Here is a 22303-nt window from a genome sequence, read left to right as displayed (position 1 = left end):
TCTAAAGATCTTAAATGTTTTTGAAATGGTATACATTATTTTACTGTAATAAAGAATTAGTTTCAATCCACTCAATTCTCCAATTTCAGTTACATGAGAAGCCTCTCACTGTCCCTTCTCTAGGGTGGTGGCAGTGTTCTTTAAGCTCCTCGTGATCCTGGGCAGCTCTTCTTAGCTTCGTCTTATTCCATGGTCATATACTCTGCGTTTGACCACAGACAATTGACTCTCCAATGTCTTCGCCTGGGAAATCAGGGTTAGATGGATGGATGAAGCAAAGCTAAGCACTTCCATCTTGGGAGAACAACGCAAAAAGGTCTTCTGATGAAAAAGTCAAGAGTACCCACTTCACATACCCAGAAAAGCACTATGCTCAGAAGTTCCACAAACCTGGAGTGGAGTCTGTAACTTTGACTCTCCAACCACATTTGTCCTGAATACTAAACAAACTCAAGACCTGCCTCTTCTTCAGAAGGACATATTGGGGGAGGGGATCACTTAAAAAAAACTATGAAAGTACCATGAGCTCTTTGGGAAAATGTATTGAATAAAAGAGACCTTGGAACTTGCAGAATTAATAAACGAGATTCACACACACTATTAAATCCCCCTTAAGTTAGAAATGGCGCATTGAACACCTCTTCTAATCCCCTGCTCTAATAGATCAATTGTCCTCATTTTTAGCAGCCTTCCTCACACAAGCTAACGTGTATGCAATTTGCATTCAAAACACCTGGAGCAGGAAAAGCTTCTGCGGGTCAGCAGCACGGAAGGCAGGCCCGTGAGAAAAGATCCCTGACTTCAGGAGATGCTTAGGGCAACCTTAGATAAGACAAACTGACCTCAGAGCTAAAGATGAGAGTATTTATTAGAAGGTGTGAAGAAGGATGCAGTCTATTTGTTGAGATGAAAAGAATCAATGCAATGAATGAGTGCTGAAAAGAGGCTACTGGGCTTGGAAACCTGGGGGTCTCTCGTGACTATGCCGGATAGTTTTAGAGGTAAGTAAAATAACGAGAGCCAGACAGAGCAATGATAGCAGTGTAACTTGCTTGTGATTTCATCAGTTGGGGGCATCTGAGGTCCTATGATAATAAAGACGTTTTAAAATTTTTCTTTGACTTTAAATCGGGGACAGGTTAGATTTGCGTGAGGGGTTAAGGAATAAACAGGAGGGAAAGAAGCAGAGGTTATGAATACAGTCTCTCTCCAGAATGTTGCTGATAAAAGTGGAGGAGGAGCGGAAGCGCCTCAGAAAGAAGGCGGCGAGCATCCTGTGCTCTAATTCTCAGGTCAGTTCCATGGAGTAAGCGCCGTCATCAACGCCAATGTAACTACAGTTTGTTTTTGTTTAGGTCAAATGTCCAAAACCATTCTGCACTCTCAAGTGGAAGCAGTGAAAAACAGTCCTCCACAGCTACGAGCAATGACGAAAATATCCAGGAAAGGAAAGACTTGGCAGATGATACCTGATTAAATGAATATAGTCAGATGAAGCTACTCCCTGCAGAAGCTGAGAGGGCAGAGGTGACAGGAGGGAAAGAAAGGAGAGAAAGAGGAAAATGGAAAGTCCACAAATGGCACAGGCAGCAACCACCTGACCAAGAGATGAGAGCGACAGGATAGCAGACTTCAGACAGAGGCTGGGAGTTAAATGGCTGGAGAGAAAAGTAAGTCAGAGTTTGTCTGCACGTCAAGGACACAAAAAGCCAGCTGTAATGCACCAGGCCCACATTAGAAGTTCAACGATCCCAAGGTGACCCCTCTGCAGGTTGGATGGTGCAGCATTTAGAACAAGGGGACCTTCAGGTGCACTCATTTCGACCCTCATTTATTCACCTGGCATGGTCCCTGTCCTCCCCGTCCCCATGGACACATAGCCTGGCAAGAGGCATCCCTATGTTCTGTACACACAATGGTTCAGGTCTGCAGTCTTGGAGGAGGGAAGGCAGAGGGCTCCTGCAAGACAGTGAGTGCTGTCAAACGAAAACATGGTCATGCCCCGTAGCTTACATCCTTTGTTTTTTATAAGCAACAGACAAAAGAAACATCTCACGATGCCAGCTTTGAGCTTTCTCTAGTGATATGATGGGGGGCAGAGGAGCATGCCTATTTCTGGTCCAAAGCTAACCAAAAAGACAGACAGAATCAATGCATTTGATAGAACTGTATATAATTTCTAATTTCCCTTTGTAACTACCACTTCTGGAGTACCTGCCATGTACGAGGCTTTATCCTAGCTACCTTTACACAAGTTATCTCACTGAAGCTTCCCAATAATCCAGTGAGATAAATGTTATTATTGTCATTTAATGGGTGATGCTATATGCTCAGATAATTTAAGTAACTTGAAGAGTGCCCCACCTTCTCTCAAAAAGGAGCACTCGTACCTATTAACATGTTTACATCTTCCTGGCAGCTAGTTATCCGGAACATCCATATAAGCTTCTCTTAAACTTTTCTCCTGCCCTGAACCTTCAAGCTGGGCCGAGGGCATCTTTTTGTGCCCCACAGAACAAAATATTATAATTGTCTGTTTTCTCTCTAGACAGCATACGCCTTTTACATCTCTATCCCTAACACCTGACAGTTATCAACAAGTACACAACAAATGCTTGTAGATTCAACAAGTGATAAATTACACTTTGGATCGATTTGAAATGGCCAAGAAAGATTATTTCAAAGCACGAAGAAGTAGAAGCAGCCTATTTCCTCTCCCCGCATCACCCCTCCAAAACACAAAAGGGAAATATTTTAACTTACAACTTTAAATTCTGATCAAACACCTAAGAAAAAATTGTTATAAAAACTGCTGTGGAAGTTGGTACTTTGGTTTGGCTAAAAACTGGCACCACGTTTAGAAGTAGAGACTCAAAGTTAAATTCCATTTTGGCTTTGCTGTTTGTTTGTTTTTTTGGGCCGGAGTTAAGGCATGAATATAGACATCTTCCTGGTAGTACTAAGATTGACTTTATCTGGCGAAACATTTTATCAACATAGTTTCCACTGATTAGTGCCCCCTGCTCACAGAAGTTCCAAGAACTTACTAAACATTATTTTTTGTTTTTAAATTGATAAAGAATGGTACTGCCAAACCCTAACTTTGAATCCAAAAGGAGTCATAATGATAGCTTCGCATTCCAGTTCTCCGATTTTTAAGGGATCAGAGGCCGCTAATTAAGCCTAAGTATCCCAAAGGAAGAGCACATGGCATTCTAAGCAGTGAGCAACAAAGTTCCCACTTAAGTTCCAACCAGAGTGACTGGGAATAGCTGGAGAAGCACCCTCCTTCCTGAATGTACTCTGAGAGAAAGAAATAAAGATCTTTAAGAAGATCCAAGTCATACCTACAAACATATTTGATTCAGTGCTCGCCCATCAAAGTTTACAAAGCTCCCAGCTCATTTGGTCAGCAACAGAATCTGAGCACAAGGAGAGATGCCCAATAAACTGCTTACTCATAGAGCAACACTCTGGTTCCAAAGGTGGATACACCCAGCTTGGCATTCTGCATCTGGGTCTTACGGGAAGAGGACACGATGTGGTGCCCTCTGACAGTAGTTCCAAAACTGAAAGCTCTCACAGTCCAGTAGAAGTAAAAATAACTTGGGGAGTGAGAGGGCACAGCTGCCCATTTATATAAAAGCATTTCTCAAACAGGGGAGTTTTTAAAAAAAATACTATCCATTACTATCAAAATTTTCTAACAGAAAGAATATTTTAATGTAAGAAAGTTCAAAGAAAATAGCTTTTAAAAATAGACTATGTCTGTTTGCTATTCACATCACAAGACAATAGCTGGATAGATTTTCGACAAACTTGGAATGTATGGTTTGAATAATGTAGTAGGGTCAGCTACCTGGACACAGAGGTAGATTACATTTCCCAGCTTCCCTCATGGTTAGGTGTGGCCATGTGACAAAGTGACAAAGTTCTAGCCTATGGAATATAAGTAGAAGTGATCTACACCGCTTCAAGCCTGGGCCCCAAACCTTCCACACACACTCCTCCATGCTCTTAACCTTCTGTGGCTAACAGTGATGCCCACAGCAACCTTAAAAGCCATGTGTTAACAAGGGGACAGCCTCCTTCAGCCCAGAGACCCCAATAACTGTGGGAAGCAGAGTATCATTCACTCCCCCTTTTCAACCTCAAACCACTTTGGTTCATTATGTAACAGAGAAATAAATTTCTAATATGTTTATACCATTATACATTTTGAGATCTATTTTTATTATAGATCTATTATTATAGATCTCAAAATGTATAATGGTATAAACATATTAGTACTAAACAACCCACGCACGATTTAACTTAAAATATGGGCTATGAATTAATAATAAAAAGACAACCCAATGTTTTAAAGAACAGAAGATCTGAACAGATACTTCCAAGGAACATATACCAATAATCAATAAGTACGTAAAAAGATGCTCAGTACTACTGATCATCAGAGCAATGAAAATTAAAACTGCAACGAGACATCACTTCACACCCACCAGAACAGCTAAAATTAAAAGACTGACAACACTAAAAGCTGACAGAATGTGGAGCAACTGGAACTCTCAGACATCGATGATGGAAATATGAAGTGGTACAACCACTTTAGGGAAAGGCTTAGCAGGTCCTCGTAAAACATTCACATACCCTATGACTCAGTATTTCTATTCCTGCATATTTCTTAAGAGAAATAAAAGCATATGTGCACACAAAGACCTGTGTAAGAGTTTTTCATAGCAGCTTTATTCATAATAGCCAAACACTGGAAATACCCTCGGTGTCCAGTAACAAGATAAACAAATGGTGGGATAGTCATACAATGGAACACCACTCAGTCATTAAAAAAAAAACAACTGTTGATACATGCAACATTAATGAATCTTAAAACAAAACATTTTTGCCAAATGAAAGAAGCATTACACAAAAAGTACATAAATCAATGGTTAAAAAGGAAAATCAACACTGGTTGCCTGGGGCAGGACTACAGGGATTGCCGGAAATGACTGGGAAAATGCGTGAGGGAACCTTCCAGGGTGGTGATAATCTTCAATATCTCAGTAAGGGAATAGGATTCACAGGTGTATATATCATGGAATGGTCTGCTTAATATTTCTAAAGTTCACTGTATATAAGTATTACCTTAAAAACATGAACATTAAACTCTGTCCATTTTCATGCTTAGTGTTTAGGGGTAAAGTCTAATGTCTACAACTTACTCTGAAATGCATGCCCCAAAATGGGTTAATGGGGGTATGAAGGAATGATAGACAGATGGAATACATGTAATAAAAGATATATAGCAAAATGTTAACTGTAGAATCTAGATGGTGGATATATGGGTATACACTGCACAATTCTTTCAACTTTTCTGGATGTTTGAAATTTTTCAAAATAAAGCATTGGAATTTATATGGGCTTTGTGACACATGCAAAATTCTTTTTGGAGGGTCTGGGTGTGGTGGGGAGATCGTCTCAAAGAAATAAGATGTTTTCACTCAGAGCAGCTAAAAGTGAGGAATAACAAGACATTGAGGGGACTGCCAATCAGGACAATGTCCACGGTGCATTATGATGCCAGAGGCAGAGGAGACAGCAATTTCAACTATAAGTTCCCCCAGTTGTGGATGTGTTTTGTGGGGCAGCTATTTCTCATGGATAACCATGTAGGGTAAATCACCAGCAGGGTCTTATTCTCCTAAATAATGAAGAGGCAAGCTAGTCTCAAAATAAAGAAGAGTCCTTGAAAAATGAATAAATATTGTTTTATGGAAAAACTCACTACATTGTCCATATTTTTCTCAATTCACCAAGTATTCATGAAAAGTTCTGTGTGAACTAGGATTTAGCAACCACTGGGTATGGAAAGAGTTCTGGCTTCAAGAGCTGAATTCTAATCTTGACTCTTCCACTAATTAGCTGGATGTCTTTGATCGACAAGACTCTGAGGTCTCTCTGGTTCACTTTAAGAACTCATGAAAAACTGAGCTACCTTAGTGGCATAGAATAAAGGGTAGGATGAGAAGAGAGATTTTTCTAGGCCGTTAGAAGAGAAAGGCAGCCTTCTCACCTTCAGGGAACTATAAAGCCATCTGAGAGCACTTAGCATTAATACCTCATTTCATAAAGACAGAGCACTAGGCATTGAGAAAAAGCATGACTCTAGTCCTCCCTCTGCCATTAACCAGCCATCATGGGAACTGAGCAAGTCCCTCAGACTCTCTGGGTCAATTTGATAAGATGACCCAGACCCTATGGGCTCTCATCTAATTCTACCTCCTCAAAGACACCCTTTAAGACTCTGCACTCCTGGATGCAGGCCAGGAATGTCTCCTACACCACCACTGTGCTGGACTCCTACTCATTTTTAAAGCTCTTGTTCAGATGTCACCTGCTTTGGGAAGCCTGTCAGTCATTCCCTTTATAGATAATCTATGTAAGAGCCCTAACTACAATAAATGGTAATCAACTGTTTATCTGTCTTGTGTGTCCCAGGCTCAATTTTGAGCCTCTCGAAATCCTAGTTCTGGCCTCACTGAAATTTGTACACCCCTCTCCCCCACAGCACAGTGCCTAGCACATGTAGGCACTCAAAGAATAGGTGTGAATAAACACATTAATTAATCCCCAATGTCGCTTCTAGCGCTAAAATGTTAGGCATGATTTTTTTTTAGTGCAAATAATGATATAAAAATTCTTTTATTTAGTCGTTTAATGCTGTGCGTACTAGATATCAGTCACCGTGATAAGTGCTAGGCATATCGAGATGATAAGACACGGTCCGTAACCCCATGGCACTCCTCAAATATGAACGCTTGTAGTTATCGTTGAGCAAGTCCATAACAGAGCCTGTCCCCACTTCCCCCCTCACTTCCTTTCTTGCAGCTGCAGCTCTCTGCCTCTTTCTCCACTGCCTTCTCAAACTGCTACCTTTGTCCCAGCTGGCAAAAGTGCGAATACGGAGCCAAGCGGCCGCGCCCTGCACGCGCCACAGCCTGCACCAACCAACCACTCACCAATCCTGCAGGCCCGCTGCCCCACGCCACAGAACCCTCTCCCCTCATCCCCGCGAATGTAACTCCATCTGAAACGAAAAGCAGCTCCCCAACTCCATCCCCCCGCCCTTGATCAGGGGTACAGCCCCAGGAACTTCGCTGCGCTGGGGAAGCCAAGGCTGTTTACTCGCTGACGCCCAGCTTTCGGAGAGCGCAGAGTGTACCTGCGCCGCCCGCTGCTCCTTCCAAATCTTCATCTGGTCACTGGCTGGATCCCGTTTTTCTGCCATGGTGTCCGACTGGCGTAGCAGAACGTTACAAGCAACCTCGGATCACGCGTCTACACCTTCAGCGGGTCTACGGCGTCTACAGCCCGGGCGCTGAACCGGGCGACCTCAAATGCCAACAAGCTCCGCCCCTCGTCCCGCGCGCTTGGGAGGACCGCCTCCTGATTAACCGTTCGAGCTCTAGGCAGGATGGGATCAAAGCCAAATAAGGACGGGGGTGAACCCGTGAGGAGCAGAGGGGTGAAGAGCAGAGGGGTGAGGAGCAGGGGCTCCAAGAGGGAGACGGTACCCGAGGATGGGGACGGGCTGGAGAGCGTTGTGGAAAGGAGGGGAGCTACGCCCTTCCGACTTCCAAACTCCGGAATTAATGAACCCAGGAGCTGGCCTTACAAACAGGGACTGGACTCACCCCCGGTTATCAGAATCTTTCAAGCTGCCCCGGGACGCGGGCGTTCGAGGCCTGCCAGTTTTGCTGAGGGAAGATTAGGCCCTCCTGGGTGGAGCTTTGAACTCTGGAAATAGGCTCTCAGCTCTTCAACAGTCAGAAATCCTGAGCTGAATTCCTCTGTGCAAAGTGAGCTTTTAACATACCCTAATGTTACTATTATTTGCAACTAAAAGATTGATGGGAATTTGGATTAAATGCCAATACTGATTCTGCAAGTAAGGCTTACCCAGTAATCTTACTCTCTTATATTATGTTATTTCCTCTTTAGCACAGACTATATGTATAGAAAAACGTGCCTTTTAAAAAAAACAAAAATGAAACATTGACAAGTCTTTAATGGTCTTAATCGTCTAAAATTCATAGCAAGAAAGCTCAGCCTTTTAGGTTTCCGTTTTGATTAGCAGTTCCCCTTTTTACAGTGTCTACTATGTACTAGATGCTGCTAGATGTTTACCAGACTATATTATTTAACCTTCACAACAATCTTGCCATGAAAACTTTGTTATTCTCCATTTTAAATGTGAAGAATCTGATGCTTAAGAGAGGTGGAGAAACTCATCTGAAGCTTAAAAGTTAGCGAAATGTCCGAGCCTAGATCCTTGGTCTCCCGATTTCAAAACCTGGGCCCTGAACCACTATGTAATCTTGCCTTTCCAAGAATAAGAATTTTGAAAATTCTCCTTAAAGAGCCATGTTGAAAAGTGAAATATTAATAAGGCATTGACTGGCTTGTCATTGTAATCAAATGGATTCAATGATTTCCCCCCGTCTCAGGTGCTAAGAATTCTCTTCAAACACCTTGGTGTATAACTATACCAGCATCTTCAAATGAAAAGTTTTCAACTTTTAAGTTTGATTTTTTTTTTCAATCAAACTACATATAATGGCTTGATATATAATAGGGGAAATTTCAAATGTTCTTAATTTTACAAAAGTGTGATATCGAGAATCTGTCATAAAAGCTTAACTTTCGCAGTTCATGGAAAAGCAGCTCACAGATTGATCTTTAGTGCCCTTTGTTTTTCCTTCATTACACTTAACACAATTGTAAAGATATTAATAGGTGTGTAATTTGTGTGATGTCTTTCCCCACGCAACCCAGCCACACTGCCAGTAGCGTGTAAGCTCCATGAGAGCTTTTGAGTTCCTCTCTGTTGTAGCTTTTGAGTTCCTCTCTGTTGTAGTCCTGCACATCTAGAATTGGTTGATTGCTTCCTCTGTACCAGGGACTGTTCTAAGCTTTTTGTGTGAATTTGCTCAGTTAATCCTCCCAATAACTCTAAGATTTAGGTACTAATATTATCCTCATTTTACAGATCAGGAAACTGAGGCACAGAAAGATTAAATAAATAACTTGTCCAAGGTTACACGATTATTAAGGGATAGAGCCAGAATTCTAGCCCTGTTCAGTGATCTCCAGAGCCCATGGTTTGTTGAATAAATGTGGAAAGAATCAAACTAATCATTTTCTTCATTAACTAAGATAAATATCAACAAAGTAAATTTTAAAAAAGACCTGGAGTCATGTGTTAATCTTTGTTCTTTATATAATATTGTCCTGTGTTTTGTTTTGTTCTGTTTCCATCAATGTTGATTTGGATTCCTAAGGAATTATTTTCAGTGAAAGAGAAATGGAGAAGCAAGGCACTTCCAGATCATGTCATATCTTGTTTGTTAAAATAAGATGTGTGCTTATGTAAATAACGACAGTGAATTTATATTGACTGCCTAGGTAGCATTCTATTCATTGGCTTTATGACTATAATTTGCAAAGAGTTTAAGTGAAAACACTTCTAAAAATCAGCCCTAGTTTTAAAATACATTAAACCAATCTGTTTGATCCCTAAAAATAATTCCAAACGATTGGTTCAGTAAACAGATTTGGCCACAGATTTTTATATTTTATTAATATAAACACATGATTATTTTTGTTGGTATTGAATAAAATCGTTATTTAGAAAATGCTGTTCTCTGTTCAGAATCCAACGAAATACAATGTACTGACACAAAAGATGATGTTATTAATTTTGATATCACCAAATCTAAAACCAAACTTTTAAGATAATAGGATGAATATTCCCTGGGAAACATGTCCATTAAAAGACTCGATTGCCACCAGGCAGGAGGATCCATTGACCTGTATCATCATTTATATGAAACTCCTTGTTCAGGATATGTAGATATAAACAGATTTAATTCTAAGACATTGTGAAGCAAAATTCTCCTTCTGGTGTCAAGTGTCAAAAGCAATTGTTTCATGCAATTTGAAAACAAAGGTCTATTTACTTTCTTAAAATAGAAAATCTTGATACAATGTACAACATATGCATTATATGTTTATTTAGTCTAGCTTTCTGCCAGCAGTTGTTCAAAAATTTGCCCCATTTATCCCTCCTAGCCCTTCATTTTTGTCCCTTACCATATCTTCCTCTTATTCTACTTGGTAAGGCCTAGCTTAATTCTCTGGAAACTTGCACTGGGATCACATTTTTCCCATTCCCCTCCCACCCGATATTCTAAATACCAATGAATAACCATCACTGTTACCTTCCTCCTCCCTGAATTATAGATGGCTCACTAGTAGAACTTGTCAAGGGCCCAGATCTTTCACTGAATGTTCTTTTAATCTCTGCCTCCTCAAATTACAGAAGTCACATTGCCTCGCCTGTGGGACTGTACTTTACCATGTCACCTTCTCAGGAAGGCCTTTCCTGACACCGCATTTCACATTAAAGCCTCCTCCAGCATTCTCAATCATACCATCCCAGCTTTACATTTTCCCCATGGCACTCTTACCTTGTAATATACTGTATAACCAACTTAACTTGAATGTGTTGTGTATCTTCCCCCACTTAAATAGCAGCTCCAAGAGGATAGGTGGATTTGGGGTTTTGTTTTTTTCTCTTTATCCTCAGCACCTGGAAATTTTCTGACACTCAGTAGGTGTTCCACCAACATTTGACTAAAGGTGTGAACAAGCACATATATGTGTGTGTGCGTGTGTGTGTATATATATATATTTAAAAGAGAACTCTTAAATATGAGAAAGCTTTCACATCCTGAAGGAATGTATATTTTAAAATGACACAGAGGATATAATGTATCTGAACAAAAGACCTTATTAAATCCCTTAAGGCAAACCGCCACCTACTCCACCACCTCCTTGTTTTGTGACATAGTTTATCCTGGTGTTAGTTCACCCACTGATTTGCTTGTTCACACCTTTAGTCAAATTTTCTGGTTTTGATCATTGTACTGTGGTTATATAGGGAATGTTTTTTCTTAGAAAATATATATTGAAGTATTTAGTCATTAAAGAGGCATGATGTCTATAACATATTCTCAAATGGTTCAGAAAAATGTATACATATACACATACAAATAAAGAAAGCAAGCAAATGATAAAACAAGGAAAAGTATAAACTATTGGAGCTTGGTTAAGGGTAAACCATTGGGTTATTTGTATTATTTTTTTAACTTTATACGCTTTTAATATATCGAAGTAAAAATTTACCACAAAATGTAAATACATTCCCAGTAGAGGTCATGTAAACATTTTCTCAGGCAACATCTTAATTATAAGTCATTTGGTAGCTGGCTGAGACCCAGAATGGAGCCCAGTGTAGGCCACATGTGGTGGTGATGTAGCAGCAAAGAACAAAGACAAGCAAGCTGAGGGAGAAGCAGAAGTCACCGAATTCAAACTTCATCTATGTCACAAGTTTGCTCTAGGTCTAGCAATTTTTTCTTTTCTTTTTTTGTAGAAACAATTTAGGACTCACAAATACGGCAGTTAAAAAGTAAAAAGATATAAACAATCAGGCTGCACAGAGAAATACCCATATGACTTTATTAATTCTCATATATATTATGAAATATAATGTATTAATACTTATAAAACTCTCAGGTCATCTGACAAAAACGACTGTTGGCTTATCTTATATTTTTATCCTGAGATAAGGAATTATTTGACAGTGGATATTTGTTTCTGAGTTTTTCATTAGTGTATAATTAGTTGATATTAGTTTAGTAAATATCAGCTATTATCTTCAAATTAGGCACTGATTTTATGGCCACCTTTGGTGGTGTTAGAAATACCACTTATCTTGCTTCAGGATCACGCTGTTAGGTTTAGAGATTATTATGTATATTGTTCTGTTGACAGATCCCTTACCAGTCTTGATGTCTGAAGCTAATTAAGTGTGAGGAAAGCATTCTACTTACAACACACATTCCTTAAACAGTCTGAGTTTCTGACATCCAAGTGCCTATAGTAAAAAATCAATCATAAAGTAAACTTTGAGCAAAGGAAAGTATCGTGATGTTGGAAAGCAGCTGAGGGAGCGGAAGCACATAGTGAATAAAAGGTGCCAAAGATACCCCTCATACCACAATGAACCCCACAGGAATATCACAGTTGGGAAAACGATTCAACAGTGGCTAACCCAGGCTGTATAGACAGGGCGTTCAACAGAAACCATGGACAGAAGCATTGCATTAGGCTAGGGCCAGGAGAGGTGTGCGATTTGTACCAGAAAAGTACATCCTGCCACTTACATATTTTAAACAAATGTTATTATTCTTTGCCACTCCCAGGCATACCAATGTGAAAGCCCTATGCCCTAAGATGGAAAAAAAAAACCAAACAACTATTTGTAACTGTCAGAACTATTATGTAACATGAAACATAATAGCTTACGAAATCAGCAGCATAAATTATAAAACCAAAGTCAAAGTTCTATTTGTTCTGTGTGCCAGTGTTAAAAAAAAAGAAGAAAGAAAAATATTTATTTAGAGCAGTTAATAATCTCTGACTTTCCCCCTTGGCAAAGCTATTCAGTGTATCTCTTCTCTAAGGTGTGTTCCATTGCCTGGCAAGTTAAACACACACACACACACACACACACACACACACACACACACACACACACACACTTGACTTTTTTAAGCACCAGAGATCTTGTGTGTTGTTGTTTTTTTAAACAGAGAAATGTGAACAAGAAAGATAAGTGATGATGTGCATATGAGCAAAACGTCACTCTAGCCCTTAAAACACCGGTAAAATCAGATAAAGTCTGAAAAGAACCAGCTAATGCTTTCCAGTTCTAAGTGTAGGAGAACAACTGAAAAGATATAGGCAGACCAGAATGATAAAAGATATGTGGTCTCTGTGAATGCAGTTCCTGGAATCCTAGCCACCACTACTGGCCTTCTGCCTCGAGCCCAACACCTTTGATCTGGTTACAACCGTGGAAAAACTGTAAACCCCTTCCTTCTTGCTAGAGCTGTTAGCACGAATCATTATTTGGAGCGCAGGTCCATGCTGCCAATCGCAACACTGTATCCTAGCATCTCTTCCAGTAGACTCCATCACTGTCACTATGGCAACAGCCACCTTCTCTCATTTGGTTGCCACTGCCTCCACAGTCTTTTGCTGCCCCCATCCAGGTACCTTCCCTGACCAGCCATCTATCATCCTGTTTTGCCTGGGACCGAGGGGTTTCTGAGGATACGGGATTTCCACTACTAAAGTGGGAAAGTCCTGGGCAAACCAGGATATTTGATCATCCCACCACTATAGTGGCCACAGCTGCCGCTGCCACCGACTTGTGTCTTAGAATTTAAGAACAATGCAATCAGGAACATACTTCTGTCCTAAGAACAAGTGCTGGGGCAGCTTTTTCTTCCATTTTGAGTCCTCTGTTGGGCCCCCTGGAGAAACTCACAGACCTCCATTCTCCCGAATAGAACTCTGAACCCCAGGAAGCTGCACTTCCTCTCTTCGGTCAATTATTTATGACTGTTCTTTGTCTACCCCACTCTGCCAGGGCTAGGTGGCCTTCAGGGCAAATCTGCCATCTCACCAATGCCTTTATCTTTGGGAGGGACCCGCACTACACGATCTGAGTGATGTGGCCTGTGCTTAAAACTTACTGTAATTGCTTAATTTACGTGCAATAAGATACCACGTAGAATGCTTTTTCAACTTTAACATCTGCCAATATGTTATGCTAAATGCTAAAGGGCGGGGATACTTCCAGATAGTTATACTTCCAGATAATTTTTTTGGAAAAAAAAAGAAAAGAAATGAAATCTTCTGAGAAGTTTCTTATTCTCACCAAAAGCTTTCTTTAAAAAAAATTAAAATAGATATTAATTTGCTGTTTTTTATAAAAGCCACATGTATTCATTTCAAGTGCTTTGGAAAACAGAGAAAATCATATAAACTTAACCAAAAAAAATCATGCCAAGATAACCACTGTTAATCTTTTTATTAATTTGATGTATGTCCTTCTAGTCTTATCTGTGAATATATATATATATGCCCTTAGATAAAGAAGGCTTTAAATTTAAAAAATAAGATCATATAATATATATTATATACAAATATCACACATATACATAGTAAAAAATAACTTGTTCTTTTCATTTATTAATATGTCATGAACATCTTTCCATGTCAATAAATAATGATCTGCATAATCATTTTAATGGCTACACGGTATTCCATGGATGTTAGATGTTCTTTAGCTTGAGTACAGCCAACAAAAATTCTCCAAGGAAAGGTGTGAAGAAAGCATTTTCCTTACGAGTTACCTCAATTTCCTGGTAGTGTTGGCACCACTTAAACACCTGCCATAGCTCTAGTTCCCACAACAGTTTACAGAATAGTCCATAAAATAGAAGCTCTGCAAGTGCATCTTTATCACACATCACATAAAAAATAGAAAACCCAGAGACACTCTTATCGATAGACAATGATTCATGTGACGCAGACAGGAAACCATTCCAAAGAAACAAAAAAAGTAATTTAACTGCCAACTGCTGGTGGCTAGTTCCAAGAGGTGAAGAACAAATTCACGAGAGCTGAATAAAGCCGCCAGAAATCAGGAAGGAAGCAGAGGTGGAATCACAGGAGAAAAAAGAAAGGCGGCCCTTAAGAAAAGAAAAAGAAGGTAAATATGAGAAGGGCTCTCCAGAACTCAGAGATGACAGGGGACAGTAAAGAATAAAAGCATTAAAAAGGAAAAGCAAAGGTATAAGAAACCAATGAGGAATGCAAATCAATAACACACATCTTCTTAAATCAGAACAAACTTTTAACTGTAAAGTATCTCATACTTAAAATTTTGAATGTAATTTGTATATGTGAAATGTGTATGTGTGTGTGTGTGTGTGTGTACACACATATAATAGAGAATAACAAAATCAAACACCAATCACTCAATCTAAAAAATCAAACATCACTCAATCTAAAAAATCAAACATTACCTATATGGGTAAAGTCTTTCATATATCCCTCCCTGACACTCTCCTCCTCCTTGCTTTTCTTTATAGTTTAGCCAAACATGTATATTATAGAAATAATATATTAGGGAGGAGGGTCTTCATGTTTTCAAACTTTATATAAATGCTAGCACATGGTATGAGTTCTTCTGGAAATATGGCACCTGCCTAAGCAGAGCCCATCCTTAGGACATAGAATGTCTTATACAGTGGTGAGACAGGCCAAAAGGAAGTCTCCTTGCTTGAGAGCCAAGATGTCTCCTATTCACATTGTAGCTGAGTGCACCGTTGGGAGTCAGATGTTTCCGAGCATTCTAGTAAATAGTTAGCAAGGTCCAATACAAATCTCTTTGCAGAGGTCCTGAGAAACCTCTTACAGAATGACTCATTCTAAAACAAGATGAATCCAGTCATGAATTGCAGGAACCAAGCCTGAGCCATCAAAGAAAAGTGGTGAAGGCAGCCTTTGGGTGCAAATTTAATTCCAACAGTGCCGTGAGATAAAAGATTATTATTTTTCTGTATTCTACATTGGAGTCCAGTCAACCCTGTTTTGACATGCCACTAACAGATTGTGAAATAAAGGAGAGGAAGCCATTCTTCCTTATTCTGCCAGCTCAGATACCATTTCAATGCATGAAGACTCTCTATGGAATTCTCAGAACTATTCAGAAGAAACCAGGTAAAGATTTGGACTTCCTGTGTCTGATAAGCTAGTGAAACTGGGGTATTGATATTAATGTGGCTGCATTTTCATCCTCAGGCTGGTGAGGTCCAACAAAATTTCAAGTTACAACCATAATATGTCAGCAGCGACCCAGGGCAGAAGTAAAATGCTGTATGGAGAATATGAGGATCAGTCAGTTTGCCTGGAGCTTGGGATCTAGGAAAGTTATTGGGGGGCAATCAAGAAAGGTAGGCTTTTCCCATGTGCTATGGGTTCTGGAAGGCCAGGCCAAGGGGTATGGACTTCTAAGATTCATTCAATAGGAAGAGGGGTCCTGTCGAAAATGAGTCAATGTACAGTGGCATGCCCAGCTCTGTGTTTTAGGAAGATTAATCTGCCAGCAAGATGATAATAATAATAATAATAATAATAATAATATAAAGATCATAAAATAGAGAGAGTAGAGATCAGAAAACCAGTTAGAAGGCCACGAAGAGTCCAGATAAACTGAAATAAGAGCAGTGGCCGTGAGAAGTAGAATTCATGAGGACCGGGGACCACATCAGTCTCAGCACTGAACGGTGTTTGCAGATCATGATATACTATGTAACTTTAACATATATTACACTTTCTGAATTTTAATGCCATTGAAATGGAAACCATAATGACACCTAGAAAATACGTAACTCAGGAATTTTCAGTGTTGTCATAACCACAGTACAATAGTTCTAAGAGATAAACACACTCTTTACACTCATCCTACATTTTTTTTCCTTTTTATTTATTTAAAAGAAAAAAAGTTCTAGAAGGAGAGATGGGAAGATATCATTTTCCAGAGCTTCAGGTTGCTACACCGATCATGTGAAGAGAAATCTGAAAATTCTGCTGGTGCTTTATTCTAAAGAATCTGAGAAGCCAGACTTCAAGTGTAGTTTCTATACATCGCATGTGTTGGTTGTTTGAGTGAGATTTAAGTTGGGTCCCTGGTCACACAACTACCAGACATCTGGAATCAGAACCGCTAACCCACGATACTACAGGTGACGAGACTAGTTTATGTACTGGCTATTAGACTCATGGCTCTGTGATTAGGCTGAGAGTGAAGGCCATGCTTAGCATCTTGTGTATGGTATGCCCAACTTAGAAAAAAGAGGTGGTGGTATGCCCAATTTAGAAAAAAGGAAATTACACATCAATTGAATAATTTATTCTAAGTGGTTCCAAAAGAAATGAAGAAAGTAGTCTCTCCAGTAAATTCACTATTAGTTACACTATTCAGGTGACTCGCCTCCTATTGGAAAGCAATGTCAAAGATGACTAGTTGATACTCATTTGCTGATCCAGTATCTCTCTAACCTATATATCAGAATTATGATGTTGTGAGTACTTAGTATGTGACCAATTGAAAGAAGGGAGAACTTTCTAATTTAATTTCTTTGGACTTTAAGAGTGATAAATTCATTCTTTAGCCAGGGGGTCTTTTTGTTTGCTTTGGTTTTCATAAGAGCAATACATGCTACATGCTTCTTATAAATTAAGAATGCAACAAAATAAAAATGTACAAAAATGTACAAAAAGTGAGTCCTTCCCCCTCACAACTCACTCTTTTTTTTACCACAACTCACTCTTATGCTAAATTCATCTCTCTCTCTCTCTCTCTCTCTCTGTCAATACATGATACTTACTGATCTGAAAATTGCTTATTTCATTCAAAAATATCTTATGCCTATTGTTTCATGTTAATATATACAACTCCATCTATTCTTTTTAGTCACCATTAATCTTGTAAGGTGTGTCCTGTAAGGTATGTCCTATTCACAGATAAATTTAGGCAGTTTGCGATGTTCATTTTTACCAACAATGCTGTCATGAATATCCTTGCATGCACAAATTTGTGTACTTTTGTAAGTCTTCATGTAGGATAAATTCCTAGAAACTGAATTGCAAAACTTCCCTTTCTTATGCACAAAACTCCCACACTGCCCAAATATTCATCATATCAGCCTTGAAAGTCAGGCATCCACTATTTCTCTCCCCTACTTTCATGGCCTCCTACTTTCATGCACATGCTGCTCCTAGCTAGACTCAGTTGAGGCAGCTTGTTTTACAGGCCCCTCATTTTATACTCAGGGGTTCTGGCTATGCAAAATAGAAGCAAAAAAAAAATAGTAGTATTATAAATAGAGAACAATCTTTCAAACTGATGGTCTGAGAAAGAGGCTACTGAGAAATGATGGCTAATAAAATGAGTACTTTTGGGTCCTAAAGTAGACTAAATGTCTTCTCAGAGTCCCCATTAAGTTCTCAGTTTTGAATCTTCGTCTTGTTGATTTGAATGCTCGATGCTGGGTAGGATAAATTTCTAAATATTTGGTAAATTTTGGCAGATTCTCTTTTCTAACAGGCAGAGTCTTCATTGAGCAACTTGTGTCAAAGGTCGTCATCAGGAGAAACATGAACTGGTGCCAACTGTTTGCCATGAAAGTTGACTGGTTCTTTTTCACACCACATGTCATTTAATCCTTGCAACAATCCTAGGAGGGGGTAGGTGAAATAACTGAGGCTTGGCGACTAGGAGATGACTTGCCCCACTAGTAAGTGAGGCCTAGGATTCTAAGCCAGGTCACTCTGACACCAAAGCCCATGCTTCTTCTACAATTTGAGACACTTACCGTCTTGCCTCAGATCATTTCTTCCACACAAATGGTTAGGGAATCTTTTACTCATGCCTCTCCTTCCTTGGATAAGGAAGAAATCAAAAGGAAGAAAACTATTCTATTTCTTCCAGGTTATATTCTTCATCTGTTTTTTGTATTTATTTATTGCATTTATTTGCAGTATTTTTGTCTTCCATGCTTAAGTACAATTTCAATAAGAAATAGAAAAGCTTGGGTTGACACTGGCCAGTGTGAAAGCTGAGCCTGAAGAAGATATAGCTTTTCTCAGAAAGCCCTTTATACCTTACAGCATGTGATAAGACAAAGAGGCAGAGCCCAAGTTCAACTGAGGATTGAGAGATGGGCAAAGCAACATCCTATTTGTAAGAGAAAGAAATTCTTAGGTCGAATTGTAGAATTAAAGACCGACTAATTCTTGGTTATTTGACCTTGGAGTTAAGCAAATGGAAATAGGTTGAGAACATTAAAAAAAAAAAAAAAAAGATATTGCATTTCCAGAGAAACTCATGCCTGGCAAACTGTAAGAGCTTGTGGTTCTTTAGCCATTAAGGCAAATCTCAGACTCCTAAACCCATGAGATAAAAATGAGCTTGAAATTGATACAGCCCCAATGAGAACTTCCTCTCTCATGCACTTTTTACATTTGGCTACATTTTTCAATGGACAGAGGGCCCGCTCCTGAAAATAACATCATTGGTAACTAGAGTGCCTAACCAAGGAGCTCACACTTCTGGCAACAAAAAGTTAACTACAATGGTTGCAAACTTTCCATGAGCTAGGAACTTAAAAAATTGCAAACATGTGGCCAACTGAAAGATACTCGGCATGAATGTTTTGAGCTCCAAAAAAGAAAAGTAATTGTGAACAAAACAATATTATTAAATATGGAGGGTAGAAGCTTTCATAGTTTAAGAACTGGGTTTAGGAAAAACAGTGTCCTGATTATTGGCTGGGTTGAACTAAGAGCAGGAACGGCTTTTGTAACTTTCCCCACCCTTCCTGGGATGTGTCCAGCCAGCTGGCAGCCTAGTTACGTAACACCCAGTTAAACTTGATCTTTGGGAGTGAAGATGAGGTTGCACTTTTTTTTGATAACTTTGTTTGAGAACAGTGCGCACCAACAAACCTTGCCCTTGCTTAATTTTTCCAAGGGCTTTTCTTATATCTGGACCCACAGAAAATTGACACTGGCACATGGGAGTGGTTGGTGACGGTGGGTGATGCTAGGGGGAGGGGGAAAGAAAGAGCATCAGAATCCACTGGAGAAGTCGGTTATTGTTAGGTAAGGCAACATCAATACAATAGACATCTGTTCTATGGAGAAAAAACCTTTATTCAACTTCTGGGGCTTTCAGTATAAGTCATGCTCTTTGAGTATATCTTAAAAGATGGTAGACTGGAGTATTGGAATCCTCACTCCTAACATCAATGGAAGCTATCATTAAAGATTTTAGCTCCCTTTGTGGTTTCTCCAAATGTGCACTGATTATTAATTTTTAGATTCATAGCTTAAGAACTGTAAGTATAGCTAGCTCTGAATTAAAAATCAAATTCTACTGGCTAGCCAGTTCTCAGTTGTTTGGCATTCAAAAGGTTTTTATTGAATATCTACATTTGCAGGCACTAGGGGTTCAATGATTAATAAATAGTCAAGATACCTGCCATACAGACCTTGTAATCTAGTCTTCATAGTTAGCAATATCATGGTTTTAGGAATCAATCAACTGTTCCCAAAAGACAACAGACTAAGGTTGAAGGAAGCATCCAACCCCCTCATTATCTATTTAAAAATAAGAGGTTAATATCTAAAAAAAAATAAAGCACTCCCACCACTCAGTAGCAAAAAAATAAACAAACAAAAAAACCCCAAATAACCCAATTATAACATGGCAAAAGACTGGAACATACATTTTTCCAAAGAAGAATACAAACAACCCACAGACATACAAAGAGATGCTTCATATCACTAGTCACCAGGGAAATAAAAAATCAAAACCACAGCGAGATATCACTCTACACCTTGTAGGATGGCTAACATGAAAAAGAAAAGAAGGACTTTTCGGTGAGAGTGTGGGAAAAAGGGAACCCTTGTGCACTGTTGGTGGGAATGTAAATCAGAATGGCCATCATGGAAAATAGTATGGAGATTCCTCAAAATATTAAAAATAGAACACCCATATAATCCAGCAATCCTACTTCTGGGTATATATCCAAACGAAATGAAATCAGTATCTCCAAGAAAAATCTGCACCTTATGTTCACTGCAGCATTATTCACAATAACCAAGATACAGAAATAACTTAAATACCTGTTGACAGATGAGTGGATAAAGAAAATAGAAGATAGATGATAGATAGATAGATAGATAGATAGATAGATAGATAGATAGATAGATAGATAGATAGAAATATTATTCAGCTATAAAAGAAGGAAATCCTAAAATTTATGACAACATGGATGAACTTGGAAGACATTACACTAAATGAAATAAGCCAGACACAGAAAGTAAATGCTGTATGATCTCATTCATATGTGGAATCTAACAAAGTTGAACTCATAGGACCAGATAGTCGAACGAGATTGCCAGAAGCTTCAGGGTGCGGAAGATGAGGAGATGTTGGTCAAAGGGTAAGAACTGTCAGTTATAAGATGAATAAGTTCTGGAGAATTCATGTACATCGTGGTGACTATAGTTAATAATACTGTATTATATATTTGAAATTTGCTAAGAGATTATATCTTAAGTATTCTCACTACACACACACAAAAATGGTAACCATGAAAAAAAATGGTAACCATGTGAGGTGATGGATGTATTAATTAACAGGATTGTGGTGATCATTTCACAATGTATATGTATATTATTAAATCATCACTTTGTACACCCTAAATATATATAATTTTTACTTGTCAATTATACCTCAGTAAAGCTGGAAAAAAATTAACTGATGTTTTGAGAGATTTTATCTGTGTATCTGGGGTTCAAAGCTTCTTGGAAAGCCAGAACTAGAACCCCAGACTTTCCCTCTTTGAAAATATCTTCTATTATAGAAAATATCTTCTATTTTCTTTGGTGATATCTACCTTCCTGCCCACAAGAAAAAGAAAAAAAAGAAAAGAAAAGAAAAGAAAAGTAAGCAAGCAAGCAAGCATAGGTTCACATTTTAGAGTCCTTATACCAGTAAATGTCTGCTGACACATTTACTTTGGCAAAAGCGATGTTGTTTGTTTGGTAAAATTTGCCAAAATCTAGAGAAAAGTTGTGGTGTAAATTTGCTTTTCGTGAAAATCTATTTTTAAAACCAAAGTCCAACAGAAAGCTGAACACGTGAGAAGTATTTCACATACAGCTCTGATTGATGAATGGATTTAAATGGTAAATCTTAAATAACAGCATTAATCTCTGTTATTTTATGTGTATCAGGGAAATCTCATCAAAGCTTGCCTTCCGTAAATATGTAATATTCCTTTAAGTTGGTTTACCAGATTGCTAAAAGAATTTAGCATAGCCTTTGTACTAGCAGTCATTTTTTAAATGTGAGAGACTGAGGCAAGGTGTGAAAAATATTTCGGAGTAGGAAGACAGACTAACTCTTCTGTTTCTTTCTTCTTCTTTCAGGGACCCAGTTCATAAAGGGTTCAATGTCCTTAGCTAAGTGTACTAGGTTGAATAGTTGAATTCCTAAGGAAAATGTTAAGTGGTCAATGTTTTAGTTGTTGCAAAAAGATTTCTTTTAAAAAAGAAGACTCAGAAAAAAATATATATATATCAATACAAAGCATGGAATGCTCATAAGGAATTTAGGCAACACCCCAAAAGTGTATTCTGCAGGAGCACGGGGGGAGGGCTGGGGTAAATGAAGAGAGAGAGAAGAAAAGAGATGGGAAAGAAGTAAAGAGTAAGGAGGTTTACCATACACAGAGCTGGAGTTTTTCTATAAAAT

General features: G+C 38.8%; 1 protein-coding gene across 1 annotated transcript in view; it reads right to left on the bottom strand.

The window, feature by feature from the left end:
* CAT (catalase) overlaps nt 1-7387 on the bottom strand; it is a 29648-nt gene extending 22261 nt beyond the window's left edge. The window contains exon 1 of the mRNA XM_023528790.1: nt 7217-7387. Within this exon, the coding sequence (XP_023384558.1) occupies nt 7217-7282 (66 nt within the window). The 5' untranslated portion in view covers nt 7283-7387. The remainder of the gene's footprint in view (nt 1-7216) is intronic.
* Nucleotides 7388-22303: the final 14916 nt, after the last annotated feature.

Source organism: Pteropus vampyrus, unplaced genomic scaffold, assembly GCF_000151845.1.
Source record: "Pteropus vampyrus isolate Shadow unplaced genomic scaffold, Pvam_2.0 Scaffold31, whole genome shotgun sequence".
In the NCBI taxonomy this organism is placed as follows: domain Eukaryota; kingdom Metazoa; phylum Chordata; class Mammalia; order Chiroptera; family Pteropodidae; genus Pteropus; species Pteropus vampyrus.
This window is presented reverse-complemented; position numbering and strand designations above follow the sequence as displayed.